Source organism: Spermophilus citellus (assembly GCF_964194105.1).
Source record: "Spermophilus citellus genome assembly, chromosome: 16".
NCBI classification, from domain to species: domain Eukaryota; kingdom Metazoa; phylum Chordata; class Mammalia; order Rodentia; family Sciuridae; genus Spermophilus; species Spermophilus citellus.
The window spans coordinates 68,666,155-68,683,074 of NC_138196.1; the positions used below are offsets into that span (position 1 = coordinate 68,666,155).

The 16,920-nt window shown below is 38.0% G+C and overlaps 1 protein-coding gene across 5 annotated transcripts; it reads right to left on the reverse strand.

Annotated features, from left to right (window-relative positions):
* Positions 1–2,042: 2,042 nt before the first annotated feature.
* On the reverse strand, positions 2,043–15,834 carry MSMO1 (methylsterol monooxygenase 1). 5 transcript variants are annotated; one of them, XM_081269885.1, is made up of 7 exons: positions 15,749–15,834; positions 12,463–12,556; positions 11,246–11,531; positions 7,149–7,297; positions 5,700–5,826; positions 4,417–4,571; positions 2,043–3,071 (listed from the first exon to the last, which is right to left on the reverse strand). In XM_081269885.1, exons 3-7 carry the CDS (start codon positions 11,498–11,500, stop codon positions 2,879–2,881), a joined length of 879 nt encoding a protein of 292 aa, XP_081126011.1. In that variant the 5' UTR covers positions 11,501–11,531; positions 12,463–12,556; positions 15,749–15,834; the 3' UTR covers positions 2,043–2,878. The 5 variants fall into 5 exon arrangements, with proteins under 5 accessions (XP_081126011.1, XP_081126012.1, XP_081126013.1 ...); XM_081269886.1 differs by lacking the exon at positions 15,749–15,834 and adding an exon at positions 15,502–15,733; XM_081269887.1 differs by lacking the exon at positions 12,463–12,556 and having other exon boundaries at positions 15,749–15,832.
* Between the last annotated feature and the right edge of the window lie 1,086 nt (positions 15,835–16,920).

Here is a 16,920-nt window from a genome sequence, read left to right on the forward strand (position 1 = left end):
AAAAAATAAATAAAAAGACAGCAGTGTGGAGTGAGCCTGTTGCCCCTCCTTAAAGGGAATTTAAAGTAACAGCTATCATTTATTATATCCCACACTCACAGGAAGGGTCCTTCTTATTCCCCAAACTCCCTAGGAAGTGCTATTCTCATTCCATAGATGAGGAAACAGGTTGGGGCTAGAGGGGAAAGGTTTTGGGAAGTGGACCTATTACCAGCAGCAGAGGAGTGAGGCCTGCTGTCAGTATATGCAGCTTTGTCCCCTGACATTATCCCTACGTGTAGGTATGAGTCTGCTTCAAGCACTGGCATGGTTATCACATGCTCTTATTCTATTGTGGTCCCTTTCCTCTGTGAATGCAGTGAACCCACATGTGGCCCATGAGACAAATTGCTTATCTTCTTAAGTTAGAAGGCACTATTTCCTGTATCAGTTTGCAGCCTCTCACTCTTTTCAGAACTCAGCAGTGCTCTAAGTGTATACCTTAAAGACACAGGAAGGCCTCCTGGGGATTCTACCTAAGAAAGACAGCCTTTGTCAGCCACCTGCCAGAGAGCATTCATTAGACCAAGGGCACATCCTTCTTCTGAATATTAGCTGAAAATTCTCTTTTGGAAGAATGTATTAGAAACTAAATCTTCAGAGATGAGGGGTTCACTCTTTGTGAAGAACATAGGTACTATCTTACCCAGCTGTGGAGAGAATGTGAATATGGAATTTAAATGCCCTAGGTTTCTCGGGTCTGTGATATTAATAAGAGATTGTTAGCCCATGTCCCAATGAGGGAGGAGGATCCCAAGTTCCAGGCCAGCTCCCAGTCATTTGGGAGTTGAGCTAACAGCCTGTTATTAAATATCACGGGCCTCATCTTGTCCAAAGGTCTAAATAATCAGCTAGTATTTTAGTCTTCTACATATATATAAACATAGCCTACTACTTGTTTTTAATTATGTTAACTGTAAAATTTCCAACTGTTACTTGAAGTCTATTTTGCAGTAACATGCTTGGATCTGAGTCTTGATGCTTCCTGGCTGGCTACTGCAAGGAACTGTCTTCCTTTTTTGAATACCACACTCCTTAAAAAGTATCCTGATATTTTTACCCATCTCTGGAGTGACCATAGCCACAAATGCAGCTTCTAAAGTCAGAAATGACGACCTATGACCTTGCCCTCTCAGCCAATTCTCTTACCTTTTAGAGAAAATTGCACCCAAGAGATTAAATGAGAACATGCATTAGAAGCCCATACAACAGTTCAGGATATACAACAAGGCTTGAGAAGCTCTAAATAGTATGAAGAATGGGCTGGGGGTGTAGCTTAGTGGTCGTGTGCATGCTTGGCCTGCACAAGGCTTTCTTTCAATCCCTAGCAATAACAAAAAGGTGAACTGGAAAGCACCAAGTTGTTAAAGAATGTTAAGCACCATTTCTAGCAGTAGAGGTCACTCTCTCCCCAAATGCTGAAAGGGAATCACCGTTTACTGCTAATTCAGATGTATGTGTTGCATTTATATTGGGGGTGAAAGGCGGATTTTAAAAATATTATAACAGCACCAATTTAAACACAGATCCAAAATTGATATTTGAGAATTAAGAGCTCACAAATTTGTACATGCCTGCACACATAGGTAGAGGGGCATGTACAAATTATATAACATGGCCTAGAAAATGACCATAGTTTAAAAAACAGTAACTACAATCACCACCATATACTAAGAGTTTCCAACTCTCCATTTGATACATGAGAATCTAGAATCTTGAGATTTTTATCAATCCTAGAAAGTTTAGCTTCATTCATCCACCTGCATGAAAAACATGCATTTTCTAAGCATAACAGACTTCATTATCTGCTACTTTACTAGTTCAATGGAATTTCCCACAATAGAGAGATAATCCTGATAAACACATTTTGAAACTGTCAGGAAACAGTGAGGAACTTCAAAAAATAGAACTAAGTCCTTTTATTATGAAACAATAATTTAATGACTTCTGTACTTTTCCTTATAATAAAAGCTGACAGTTAATGTTCAAAACTGGAAACCAGATAATCAGACAAGAATCACATTTATTTCAATAGCTCAAAGTGCAAATACAGCAAGTCAGTTCACAAAATTTCAAAGATACATCCTTAATGAAAACTTGATAAACAAAATTGAAAGGTTAAATAACAGAAATAAAGCTCCTTAATATTTTTTAAAATTTCAAGTTTTGAAAAAACTTTAGACCAAAATATTTCACTTATATCTGAAGTCAGAAACACTATTTATAGATGCTTATGCCGCATTGCAATAAATAATGACTCTTCAGAGAAGGATTCACCCCAGACTCGTCAGTTCCAAATGAGAGTAGAAGGTGTTGATGTTGGCCATTTCTGATTTGGCAGGATCCATCACTCACTGTTATCAGCTGATGTGGTTTAATTCATGATATTTCAATTTTAGGCAAAAATATATAATAAATGTTTCAAGTTAAATATAAGACCAGGACCATTATTAAAAAAATTATAAAATGACAAATATCTAAAAGACCTAAAGACCCAAAGACCAATGTCAACTTCAGGCCTCTGGTATTACTAGGGAAGGTGAAAGTAGGGGAGTATATTTCTTCCATCACTGAAAACTTTTTTGTAAGGTTAACAACATGGCCTTTAAAACTTCCTCATGAAAATTATACTCAAATATATATTTATTTATTCCTACATATACAGAACTTGTATGTAAAGTAGAAAAAGTTCCCACTAGGAAGATACTTAAAGGTTGTTAATGTTGTTGTATCATTTAGCAGCCAAGACACATGCTTATTTCTGCTCTCCAGAAGCAATGTTAGCTACCAGTTTCAATTCAGGAAAAAGTGAATCTTCAGGGATGTGTACAAGAGATATTTATTCAGTCTTTTTCCCCATCTTCTTCTTTTCATAATAGGCATGAAACTGAGAGTCTGTTCCAAAAATCCTATCCCACCACGTAAATGTTGAAGCATAATTTCCAACAAAGTTCATGTGGTGGAAATCGTGATGCCGAGAACCAGCGTAGAAAGGAATGAGGTTTAAAGGGTTCAGAGGAATATCATAACCACTGAAACAAAATGACAAAGATTGTTAAGGAAAAAGAAACACACCTCGAAAAACTGACATTTTCATCAAGTCATGTGCTCATTAACTAATTCAAGGAACATTCCACTTTGCCTACATCATTTAATTTGTGACATGTTTGCAAAGATTGAATGGAAAAAGGTGCATGTTTTAGAAACCACTTGAAGAAATTTAAAAACAAAAAAAGCAAAAAGCTTAAGAGATGGGGACACACTTCAGTGGCAAAGCACTTTCTAGCATGCATGAGGTCCTTGGAGTCTATCCTCAGCATCATTAAAAAAAAGAAAAAAGAAAAACTTAAAAAACAATCTATGAAAATTCTATATTACACATCAGAGGATGAAAGAGGAGTTAAAAAGCCCATACCACTATGCATTTTTTTAGGAAAAGTTACATGAAATTAACATCAAGTATCAAAGCACCTTCTTTGGATTTCTGAGTCAGTTGAAATTAAATGTGCCACAATTAATTAAAATACTAGTGTGCTGTTCTATAGAACATAAATGATTGGATGAACATAAATGATTTCAAAAAGAGCCCCCTTTATATGATGGTCTTTTGGCATCCTCCTTTATTTCTCACCACATATCCAAAATGGGATATCTATAGTCATACTAGTCTGACTCACCCCAAACTCTCCCTCCCTTTAGGAGGCTGAAGAGCAAGAAGGAGACAGGAGTAAAAGAATAAAAAAAAGAATGACAGGGATATTGGTAATCATTTTTCTACTGGAAGATATTCTCTGCCTAGGTCTGGAAGCATTAATTTTGCCACTTGAGTCATTCAAAAACAATTCTCAGAATCTGATATTCTGCACTCCCTGTTTTAGTTCAAAGTCCCAAGTCAAAATGCAATGAACATGATTTTAAAATAATGAAAAATTAGGATATTAAGCATTTAAAATGACATTTGATATGAAAAATTTATCACGTCTTCCTCAGAAAGGAAGCATCCAAATATGTCTATACTACAAGCAGGACTCCTATCTTGTGCTTTCATCAGTGCTGAGGAGCAGAGGCTAGAAACAGTTTATTCCGTGAAAGGTAAAGGTTTCAATATATTTATTCAAATCAGAGTTAGATTTAGGTTTAATATAGAAGGATATAGAAGTTGATGGTTTTATTTATTTTGCCTAAATAATACACCACCTCTATACTATAAAAACGATAACATTGGGATATAAAAACATCTCAATTACTTGAACTTTTATCCCATGATTATGTTCTTAAAAGATCAACTTCTATTAGTCTACTTAGAAATAAAGATAATCTTATCACTGTGAAAATAAATATATTTACCATCTTCTGCCCAAAGAAACCACAACTCACCTATGGACATCAACGGTTTCTATCAAGCGAATGGTCACCCATGCCCAAAGAAGAATCACATGATCACACAAAAGCATGATTCCAATGAAAAATCCAGTTCCAAGAATTAAGGTTTCCAAAGGATGTGCATATTCAGCTTCCATTCCAAATGGAGCCTAAACAAATAGTGCACAAATTCATTAATACATTGTGATGGACAACTTCACGTGTCAACTTGGCTAGGCTACAATGCTCATTGTGTGGTCTAATACCACTTAGTTTTTGCTGTTACGATTTTGCTATGTGAAGGTATTATTTAGATGTGGTTAATATTGAAATCAACAGACTTTGAGTAAAGGATATTACTCTTTCATTATAGAAAGCAGGCTTCATCCAATCAGCTGAAAGCCTTAGGAGCTAAGGTTGGCTTCCTGGGCAAGAAGGAATTCTTAGGAGTGTAATACAGAAACCCTGTTTGAGTTTCCAGCTTCTTGCTCTGTGGAATTTGAACCCAAAATTGCAACATTAATTCTTACCTGAATTTCCAGCCTATAACCTTGCCCTGCCAAGATTTCAGACTTGTCAGGGACCAACAATCCCACAAGCCAATTCCTTAAAACAAATCCTTCTGCATGTATATGTATGTGTAATTGATTTCACTACCTTACTAAGACATTTATTCTATTTATTCATAGTTTTATAAAATTACATTGTTTCTATATGTAATAATGACATCTATCAACAAATATAAACAATGGTAGTTCTCAACAATAAGTATCTTTTTGTTCCTACCAATCAAAAGGTCTAGGGATATAAAAATCTTTAAAACTGTCTTTAATGGTTTAAGATAATAGCATTAAACAACTGACTTTGAACTTTTTTTTTTTTTTTTTTTTTTGGTAGTAGGGATTAAACCCTGTGGCACTCTACCACGAACAGGGTCTTGCTGAATTGCTGAGACTGGTCTCAAACTTATGATCCTCCTATCTCAGTCTCCAAGTGGCTGGGATTACAAGTATGTGCCACTCTACCTGGACTCTAAGTTTTTATTTATGAATTTGTATTTGTTCTGCCAAGAAAGGGATGCCTGATTTAGCACCATGTACCCTCTAAGTCAATAACTGTTTTAGAAGTTTAAACATTAAAGATTTATTACTTGGGGATCTCATTTAAATGACCCTACCATTACTACAGCTATTATCAAAAGGAACTAAAACATCAACAAGTTTTTGAAATGTTCAGGCAATAAAAGTAGACATTTTTGCCTTTAATAGAAAAAAGCATTAAATATGATTCTAACATACCTGAAACTCATGATGAATTTTATGAATATATTTATATATTCTTTTATGGTGTAAAAGTCTATGCAGAAAATAGTGCCAAGTATCCTCAATGACTGCACAGCCAAAGCATCTTGCCAAAAGCATACACCTTTGGGATGAAAATATTGTAATATTATGAATATGAAACAACTCAAACAACCCAGGCTTCTTGGAATCACTACTTAAGATATTATTAAAAACCAAATACCCAGCTACCAGTTTGACATAATTGTATACATATTAATCAACAAATTCTCAAAACTGCTAGGTACAGCTATATGATATAACCTGAAGTAAAGTTCAAGACCACTAGTCAGGCTCAGAGGCACATGCCTATAATCCCAGTTACTCAAGGCTGAGACAGGAGGATTCCAAGTGCAAGGCCAGCACAGCAACTTAATAAGACCCTATGAAATTTAGAAGCTATTTCAAAATAAGAAATTAAAAAGGGTGGGGAATGTAGGAAAGCATCCCTAGTTGGGGTGCACCTGTAATCCTACAGGTGGGATTTGTGAGTGTGAGGCAGGAGGATTCTGAATTCAAGGCCAGCCTGAACAACATAAGAAGAGCCTATTTCAAAATTTAAAAAAAAAAAATAAATTCAGATTAATAGTGAAATCACCTTTCCAACCAAAGAACATAACTGAAATGAAATGGCAAAAAATAATTTATAATACACATGCACAATACTTAGGACTTCTTTTATATGATGAATACCCATGAATGTAGAAAAAACATAGTCATCCCTCACTATCTGCAGGAAAATTGTGTCCAGTACACCCCACAGGTACCACAATCCACAGATGCTCAACCCACTTACATAAAATGGTGCATATCCTCCATCATTTAATTCATCTCTAGATTACTAATGATACCTAATATAATATAAATAATCGCCATACTGTATTATTTAGTGAATGAGAAGTGTTCAGTAAAGGTAATATTTTTCTTTTTTAAAATATTTTGCATCTGCAGTTTGTTGAATACATATTCTCCCATCTTCCATTGATTTTTATACTTACATGTAGTGCCATTTCTTAGGATAAGCATGTGTATCTGTACACAATTATATAAAGGCTGCCACAGAAACTTGTAATGCCCGAAACTTACCTTTCAATAAAATATTACATTAAAATACAGAAAACCTAGGAATCCTTTAAGTTTCTGCAAGTTTATTTTTCTTTTTTTTTTTATCTTTATTTATCTATTTTTATGTGGGGCTGAGGATTGAACCCAGTGCCTCACACATGCTTAGGCAAGTGCTCTACCACTAATCCACAAACCCAATAAAAAGATGCTCAATCGTTTACTTTCCTAATACTTATGTACTTCCAATATTTAGAAGAAACAAATAAAGATTAAATATTAAGCATAATTTAATTGGATAATAAGCCAGAATTGAGTACAAATATCAAATTTTTATGGACATACCATCTTGGCATTCTTTCCCAATCATAAGGAATATTGAAATATTCTGTAAAATAATAGGTTCCACAAATCAAAGGCAGTTGGATACAAAAGTGATTAAAAAGAAGTACTTTAAAGCATTTCCATTGGTTTTCCAATGTTTCTGGTTTATCCTAAAGAGAAAAATCACAATATTTAATATTAGTCTCTTTATTATTTTCAACAGACCTTAATTCTATCTTAGTTATGTGAATTTTATGTTATAGTAGCTAAGACTCTGGAATCACAACATCCTTTCTTCTAAATTCTTGACAATTACTGTCGCTACTTTAAACAGGTAAAAAATAATTGTTAATAGTTATACTGATCTGAAACAAACCAAAGGAATACTGCAGAATGAATTAATTCTCCAGTCTGCTGCCAAGATATTATGCAGTTATTTTTGCCAGAAGTTTCAAAGAAATAAGTTATGCTAGGATTACAGCTGGGTGACCCCAACTGATGCAACTGTACACAACATCAGAAGCTTTGTTACTCAGGCAAACTGATGCGCCCAGCATCTGGCAGTATTTATCCCAAGATATAAATACATTCTGTTCACATACAATGGCAGAATTATATTCAACTTTGAGTTGGAAGAACTTCAGATGTTCCCTGAAGATGAAGTTCACAGCTTTAAGTAAAGATGAAAAGAGAGATCAATGTAATGAGATGTTCAGAAAAACTCATAAGGATCCAACTTGCTTAGCAAATCATTATCAAAACACTAAATCTATTAATTTAAAGGGCTGCTTGAGAAAAAGTACTTTTGGTTTTATATAGAGATGGTGACAACAAATATTAGTTATCAGTAGTATTGCTTTAAACATTCATACTTAAAAAAATCTGGGCTGGGGATATAGCTCAGTAGAAGGCTTGCTTCACATCACAAGGGTTCAATCCCCAGCACCACAAAAAAAAAAAAAAAAAAAAAAAAAAAAAAAAAAAAAAAAATTAAGAAATCTGCCAATAAAAATTTAACCACAATGTCCTCACAATATCCAAAATATGGGTACTACTGCTCATCAGAGTCCCAAAAGAGGTCAACCATCTTGACCAGGACTACACAGTTATTAGCAACAGAAATCTAGGTTCTTGATCCAGTTGTTTTTGAAATTTTTAAGATATCTTCCCAACAAAAGAAAAATCTTTATCTAAGATTTAATCCAGAGACCTGGGCTCTAATACCAGATTGCCACTAACCAATTAACTAACCTGGGATGCTCACTTCCTCAACAATAAGATGAGGAGATTATACAAAATAATTTACAATTGTATTTCTGCTCTGAGCGTTATTTGGCCCCATTGCTCTAAAACTTCAGTCTGTGATTGAGGACAAAATAAACTGAAAATTCGGATTGGGGTGGCGAAGGTGCTTCTAATTTCCTAGATAGAAGCTGATGCGCAGGTAGCTATAAAAACTAAAAAGTTTAATCAGTGATAGTAAAAACCATAATGCTATACTGTTTAGTTTATATTAATTAGAAAGATCATTAAAATAAAATAAAAAATCAAGCCTACTGCAATATCAAAGTTTACTATATTTTACTTTAAAATATTGTTTTTTTCTATTTTTGCCAAGAAGATATCTCTTAACTGTACCCTAATTAGGAGGAATACCTTCTTTAGGGCCAAAGATTTCAGAAGTTCTTAGCACATATATCTTTGAGAAAAATTTTTGGAGAATTATTACAATGTACGACTTTCTAAAAGAAAGAGATCCTACAAGGCCTACTTCACTTTTTCATTCCCATAATATTTCTTTCTAACTAGCAAACACATGTGTTAACTGTCAAGTTGTCTATTCCTTTGGAAAGCAGAAAGTATTTAGTACTACTTCATTACCAATTAGCAGCTTCTGTTGCGGGGGGCAATTTTAAAAAGAAAAATGCTTTTTGTCTTAGAATTTATACAGCACTGGGAAATCTTGTAACTTCAATGCTAATCAGAATATTTGCTTTCAAAATGCAAAAACTGCCAGGTATGGTGATTCCAAGCTACTAGGAAGCTAAGGCAGGAGAATCATAAGTTTAAGGTCAGTCAGCCTCAGCAATTTAGTAAGACCTTTTCTCAAAAAATAAATAACAAGGGATAGTGATGTAAATCAACAGTACAGCACCTCTGGGTTCAATACCCCATACCAAAAAAAAAAAAAAAAAAAAAAAAAAAGAAGCCTGTATAAACCTACACTGACTTTTTGGGATACATTTTGTTGTTGTTGTAAACAACCCTCTACTGTGAAAAAACCCCTAACACGTGGTTTTATATTGGAAAACTTGTGCTGATTTGACATTACTCTCTTAGTACTAAGTAAACATTAAAGGAAGATGTGCTAAGCAATGCTTGTAGCCAGACTACCCAGTCTTTTAATCTGTTTATAAAGAACTAGTTGTACCTAACTGGATCACTACTTGCTCTTTCTTCTGCCACATATCATTTTAATACCATTCACATACCCAGGACTGAAAAAGTTTTATTTTCTCTGTTAAGATTACCTCCTCTGATCAATGAGTCAACTGCAGAGGCGAACAAGGAAAGAATAGGATGCTTCTACCTGGCCAGCCATACAGTGAATCAGCCCTAGAAATAAATCCATGGATGACCTGCCAGCAGCCAGAATCACCCCCAGATTCATCAGACAAATAAAATAAATTCCATCTTTCATAGAAGGCACCTTTATTAAAAGTACCTTGGAACTTATGTGACCTTCAATGAGACTGGTAGGACAGTCTCATTTGGGCCATATCCCTTTTAATTCCCTTCATCTTTTCCCTGACTCCCTTGCATTGTCCTGAGAGAGGAAAAGTGGCTCACTAGGAGATGTGATGAAGTCAACAGACTGATGACACAAAATGCACGCACTCAGCGAATGCAAATTGCTGTCCACAGATGAACACCCTCATGTGTCTATTTCATACCAAGACTATGTGCCCTCAGGTTTTAGTTAGGTGTGACTTTTTAGGGCAATGAACAGTGGCATCGAAAACTATCATTGCACCGGGCACGGTGGCACACGCCTTGAATCCTAGCAACTTGGGAGGCTGAGGCAGGAGGATGAGTTCAAAGCCAGCCTCAGCAAAAGTGAGGTGCTAAGCAACTCAGTGAGACCCTGTCTCTAAATAAAATACAAAATAGGGCTGGGGATGTGGCTCAGTAGTTGACTGCCCCTGAGTTCAATCCCTGGCACCTCCCTACAAAACAACAACAACAACAACAACAAAAACTATCATTGCTTTACCAAGTACCGATAAATCCTTTCTCTCTCTACACTTGTGCAAATTCTTTACAGCCTATGCATTAGTACAGCTTATTCTATTCATTTTGCCTAGAATTGAGAAGAGGCACTGTGTATGTCTCACCACCTAGCCATCTACACAGTGTGCTTTCTAGAGACATTGAGCACCCCGAAGCAAACACTATAATCTGGGATCACCCCCTTACCTGAGATGGTTTAAATATTTAGGGAGTGAAACAAAACTTCCAATAGCCCTGATCAAGGTTTTTGCATATAAATATATGCTTAAGATTGGTTGGGACATCAGAGTTTGGGGTGAACTGAGAGATAATACTGACAAATGCCTATACCTTTCTTTCCTAGTTAGTTGTGTGTGTGTTTTACACAAACTAAGTACACATTCTACCACTGAGCTACTCCTAGCTGTCCAGTTTAAACATGAAATGTTAGAAGCCCAAATTAGACAAATATCCCATCTACTTAAAGCCCAATTTAATAAACAATTCCTGAAATATTATCAATAATGATCTAAGGCAGTGATGGCCAATATAGAGTATTAACTAACAATGTGACTACTGAACACTTTGAGATGGGTTAAAATAAGTGCAAAGTACATGCTGAATTTCAAAACTCATGAAATAGCAACATATTCATTAAGCATATTTTTATTTTGATTGCTTGGTGAGATGATAATTTAGATTTATTGGATTAAAAATTCTAATTACATATGTGGCTTCACTATATTTCTACTGGATAGTACTGATTCAGAGTTTTTCAAAACAAAACTATATTCACATTAATAATATTCACCAATACTAATTATAATACTTTAGTCCATCATACTTACCTTTTGAATTTTGTACTTTCTCATGTAAGGTATAAATTGAAATAAAAATCCAGGTAAGCAGAACAAGAAATAAAGGGCTTCATGAACTATAAGGGATCCCCATGTTGCAATCTGGAACTTTGTATAATTATTCAACATGTAGTTCCAAGCATTTTTAAATGGTTCTTGTAGAGGATTCTCAGGTAAAAGTGAATCTACATACTCCACAGCCAGTGATGCTGAACTAAAGATGCCGACACTTTCATTTGTTGCCATTTTTCAAATCTCAGCAGGTAGCCTTACAATTCTGTAACAAGTGAACAAATAAGCTGAATAATGAAATTCTAAAAAACAGTTTTCAAAACATACTTTCTGATAGTTATACAAAGGATAATTATTAAACAAATACCAATTTCTCAGGTTCTAAACATGTGATTAAAAAAAAAAATCAACTGAGTTGTGCATGGTGGCACTCCTGTGCCAATAATCCCAGCTACTTGGGAGGCTGAGGAGGTAGGGTCACAGGTTCAAGGCCAGGCTGGGCAACTTAGCAGGACTCCGTCTCAAAATAAGATAGCATGAGCACACACCTGGCAAATATAACTACCTAAAAATTAAATTCTTCTGACTGGAGAATAAAAAGATACTCATAACCAAAGTCAGAGATCAAATGACAAACTCAGAAACTATTTCCAATATATGCTAAAGGGTTACAAAGTATACTTGGGTATTTTCTCTAAGCACTCTCATGCTGGTGCACAGAAATACACACAAATTTAAAAAATGTACACAAAGACACAAAGGGAACAATTTGGAGTGGTAATCTACAAAGAGAGATTATATAAAGAGAGAATGTCTCTCTCTCTAGGGGGTGGAGTGTTATGGAAGAGAAGAGGAAAATCTCACTTTCCATTTTGTACCTTCTGTACAATTTACATCTTTAAAACTGTCATGTTGTATTATATATGACAAATATTAGTTTCATAGGTTAACAACGAAAAAGAATCAGCAAGATATGGTGACACACACCTGTAATCCCAAACTAATCCCAGCTACTCTGGAGGATAAAGCCAGGAGGTGGCTGGAGCAGTACCAAGGTCCCTAGGTTTAATCCCCAGAACCACACACATATGACAAACCTTATTAAGAATGTCACCTTCTGAAAATGTTCACTGATGTACCTAATTTATGACAGTCCACTAAAAAAATAAATATTTCGTCAGTGCAGTGACACACACCTGAAATCCCAAGGATTTAGGAGGCTGAGGCAGGTGGATCCCAAGTTTCAGGCCAGCCTTAGCAACAGCAAGACTCTCGCAACTCAGTGAGAACCTGCCTCAAAACAAAAAATTTGACAAACAAGCTGGGATTGTAGCTAAGTGGTAAAGCACTCCTGTGTTTGATCTCTAGTCAAACAATAATAATCATTTTAAAACCATGGAAAAGTTCTTAATAGTTCTTTAAATGTTTTGAACTCTGACCTCTCATTCCATTTTACATGGGAGATAAGAGAAAGCATAGCTAACTTCTTCCAGGTCTCTGAATTCACTTTCCATCCTATTCTCATCGCTTGAACTTCCTCTTCCCTGAGCCTATTCCCCCAAGTCTTCCTTTCTGGAGAAAAGCTTTCTTAACCTCTATCACCTCTCCCAGACCACTGCTGCATTTCTCTTTTTGGACTCATAGCCTCTTGAGCTGGGCTTCAAGCTTGAACTGTTCTCCACACTGGCACTGGACTCCTGGCACTCAGCAATCATCCCACACCAAGAATGCCTCCACTGTCCTCTGAAGTTGCATAATAAGACAATCATTCCAATCTTCATTTTTCTTGAGGTCACTGCCAAACTCCACAATGCAGTGTGACCTTGAGCAAGTTAGGTAACCTCTCTTGAGCCCAAGTTTTATCATCTACAAAAATAAATAATAGCTCTTTCAGCAAGTCCAAGAAATAATACATGTAAAGTACTTTGCATAGGACCAGGCACATAGCAGCTACAAGAAGCTAATAATTAATGAGCACTTTCTATGTTCCAGGATCTGTGTTCTAAGAGTGCTACACGCTTTATACATTTTAACTTTAATCCTTACTACACCTTCATGAAGTAGGTACTTTTGTCATCTTCACTTTGTAAATGAAAAACTGAGGTTTAGAAATCTTAAAAGAACTTATACAAATGTTAAGTGGAGGAAACCCTGACTGATTCATTATGCTATACTGTTATTTTAAATAAGAAATAACAATAAATAAAATGGACATCCTTCCTATAGTTTACTATAGGCTCCTGAACCAAGTATTCTACGTGAGCTGTCTTCATTTTCTCATTTCCCATTTACTTCCTAGCAAACTGCAATCTTTCTCTTTTTTTCTTTTTACAGCACTAGGGATCAATCCCAGGGCCTCATGCATGTCAGGCAAGTGTTCTACCATTGAGCTACATTAAAAATTTCTTAATTTTATTTAGAGACAGGGTCTCACTAAGTTGCCCAGTCTGGCCCCAAACTAGGGGATCCTCTTGCCTTAGCCTCCTGAGTAGCTGGGATTACAGATGTGTGCCACCTTGCCCAGGTAGTTTCTATCCTCATCACTACAATGAATTTATTCTAATGAAAATCATTAGGCTCTCCTAGCTGCCTATCCAATAAGCATTCTTTGCTGTTTATTACTTAACCAAACTGGAAGGTTTGATATTTTTATTCTTTAATTCTCCCTCAGTTCTTGGGATTCACAGGTATTCACCCTGATAAATATTCAGTCTGTGCTTACTATGTGCAGTCACTGTGCTGTAGCTGCCCTCACCCAACTTCCCAAAACACAAAATCTAGTCAGGAATGCAAAGAAGTAACCAAATCATGATCTTATCTTATGTGATTCCAATACAGAGGAGAATGTACAGAGTGCTCTGAAGACACAGAAGAGCAAGTAAGTTTCTAGAGAAAGGTGCTATCTCAACTGAGACATGGAACATGAGAAGGAAGTGACCAGATTAAAACAGTAAGGTGGAGTGGGGAATCAAGGAGATGTTTTGAGTGGAGGGAACAGCAGATCAAAAGACCCCTCAGGAGATGAGTGTTTTCTAATTTCCCATGTGTGTGGCATAGCTTCTGAGGAAGAAGTGAAGCTGGAAAAGTTTCCAAGTGATGCCACGATTCAAGCTTACCATGGGCAAACCATTTCCTGTTTTAAAAAAAGATACCCTGATAGCTGCCATCTCTATCTCTAACCCTCTCCCCAAAACTCTAGGTTCTGATTACCCAAAAGACCACCAGCCATCTCCACCTAAGACAGTTCAGAGGCACCATCACACTCAACATACAAAAGTTCAGCGACTGCTTCCCCACCCCTCCCAAATGTTCTACTTCCTTAAATGTCTAACTGGGTGAATCACACCTTTACCTACTAAATCATCTCAAAGGAGCTTCTAAATCTCTCCCACCTGAGCTGCCCGGACTAATGTCCTCCAGCTCTCACCAATGTTGAGACACTTGGTTCAATTAACATTCAGGAGTTTGCCCGCCATAAACAAAGGAGGGAAACAGATACTTTGCTGTCAACTGGACAAAGGCAAAAAACAGGAATTAAAGAGGAGAAAGGAAACAAGCTTTTTACAAGAATGATTTTTCTGTTTTCTCACCCTTGGGCCACCTGCTTGACTGAAAGCTGCTCTGGAGCAGGCTGATTAGATTCTCAGGAAAAAAGAAGAGACTTAAGTTATTGTTGATTCTCTGAGAAACCTTCAAGTTTAGCTGTCTGCCAATGTCTGTCCTGTGGCACTTTACCTAAATTAAACCCAGGTTGTACCAACGCCCTCGTGTTTTGGAGATGCTCGGTCTCGGCCTCTTTAGATAGATACTGGCATTAAACACTAGGGTTAAAACACTCAAGGTTCAACGGGCAGCTTCCCCACAGATAAAGACTAAGGCCTTTTGAGAAGCACAAGGGGCCCAGTCAGACCTCTCGGCTCTTCATCTCTCCCATTCCCACGATCCTACACTTCATATAATTTCTGAGCACTGCAGGTTTTTGAGCTTCTTCCTTCCATACCCAAGGAAACAGCATTCGGTAAGGTCCTCCTGACGAACTCCTATTCATCCGCCCGTAACCTCTCAGACGCCCTTCCCAGTCCCACTAGCCGCACGGCATACACAACACCTCCTATCTCCCCTGCAGTGTATCTAAGTTTCAAGACTCTTACAACTCCGTGCTTCAACTACCTTCTAAGGTGCCCGGTCAAGAAACACGCTCCGCCCAGTTCCAGCCCTCGGGAATCCGTTTTCACCTGTTCCTTTCCAATCAAGCGGCATCTACCCGCTTTCCCTGGCACCTGAGAATCCGTCACACCGATTCCATGGACTCCGCTCCTAACCCCACCTACTGCGGGCCCCGGTGACCGGTACCGATGCAGCGTCCCGCCCAGCGCGCGAATCCACAACCTGACCCCGCTCCTCTCCATCTCGCGGATCACCGGGTCTGAGCCGGCCCGCTCCCCGTTCCTCGCGCACGAGTCGCTCTCCCGGCCCCCGTACCTGGACGTTCGCGAAGAGACCGCGGGCCACCGTCGCCCGCACTTGGCCAGGTGCTGTGGCCTCTGAACCTCACTCTCCTAGCTCGGGGGTGGAGCCTAGAGGGTGAGCCTGGTTCCTCCTGTCGTTATTGGCCTATAAGGGCTCTAGCCCCGCCTTCTCCGCACGATGATTGGTCAGTGCCATTGCCGGCAGCGTGTGACTCGAGCCAACGAATCCCTGGAGGTTCCAGCCATTGGCTCCGCGGATGGAGTGAGGATAGTGAGATCCGGACGTCCAGCCAGTGGCCGGGGCCGCAGCGCGCCTGGAGGCGGGGAAGCGCAGAAGCGCCTGACAGCGTGAGGGGGCGGGGACGAACTCCGCCCCGCTCGCCGCCTGGCGTTGCCTTGGCAACTGCGGTCCCGCCAAGTCCCTATCCTGCGCTAGCGCTGCCCGGAACAGAGTACCAGGCCACAGTCCCTTGAAGGTTATATCATCAAAACCCAGGAAGATAATGGTACAAATGAGTTTTTGGGATGCTTTTCTTTACAGACGGTGTAGCCGTCCTCGGTCACTAGCAACAACAGCTGTTACCTTATTGGGGGCTTTCTGTTCTGAGTACATTAACATGCATCCTTTCTTAAAATGCCACGATAACTTACTGGCATAACACTACTGTGTCATTTTAGTGATCACAAAATAAGGATCAGAGGTTAGATAATGTAAGTCACAGCTAGTGACTGGATTTTATTTTTCCACCTTGTTTCCCAGCCCCAGGTATCCCTGAACCAAGTAGAGAATTTCAAATGCCACATAAATCCTGCAACAACCCAGATAGGTAGTCGCCATTATCCCCATGTTACAGATGAGAAAACAGGCTCAGAAAGGTTTAGAAGGTAATTCTACTTCAAAGGAGATGGCAATTAACCTGGGTTCTTTGAAGCCTCGACCTAACCCAGAAAGTGAGCTGAGCATGCCCATGTGTGGGCATTGCAATTCCTTCCCAGGACAATGATGGCCCGAGGACGTGGGCTGGGGCTTAAGATACTTTGTCTTCAACTCTAGGCATATTTCATACCATTTCTTCATACTGTGTGTAAATGTTATAATACATATTTAGAGAACCAAAGCTTTTACTTAAGAAAAAGGTGCATTTAAAAATACACAGATAGGGGATGGGGCTGTAGCTCAGTGGC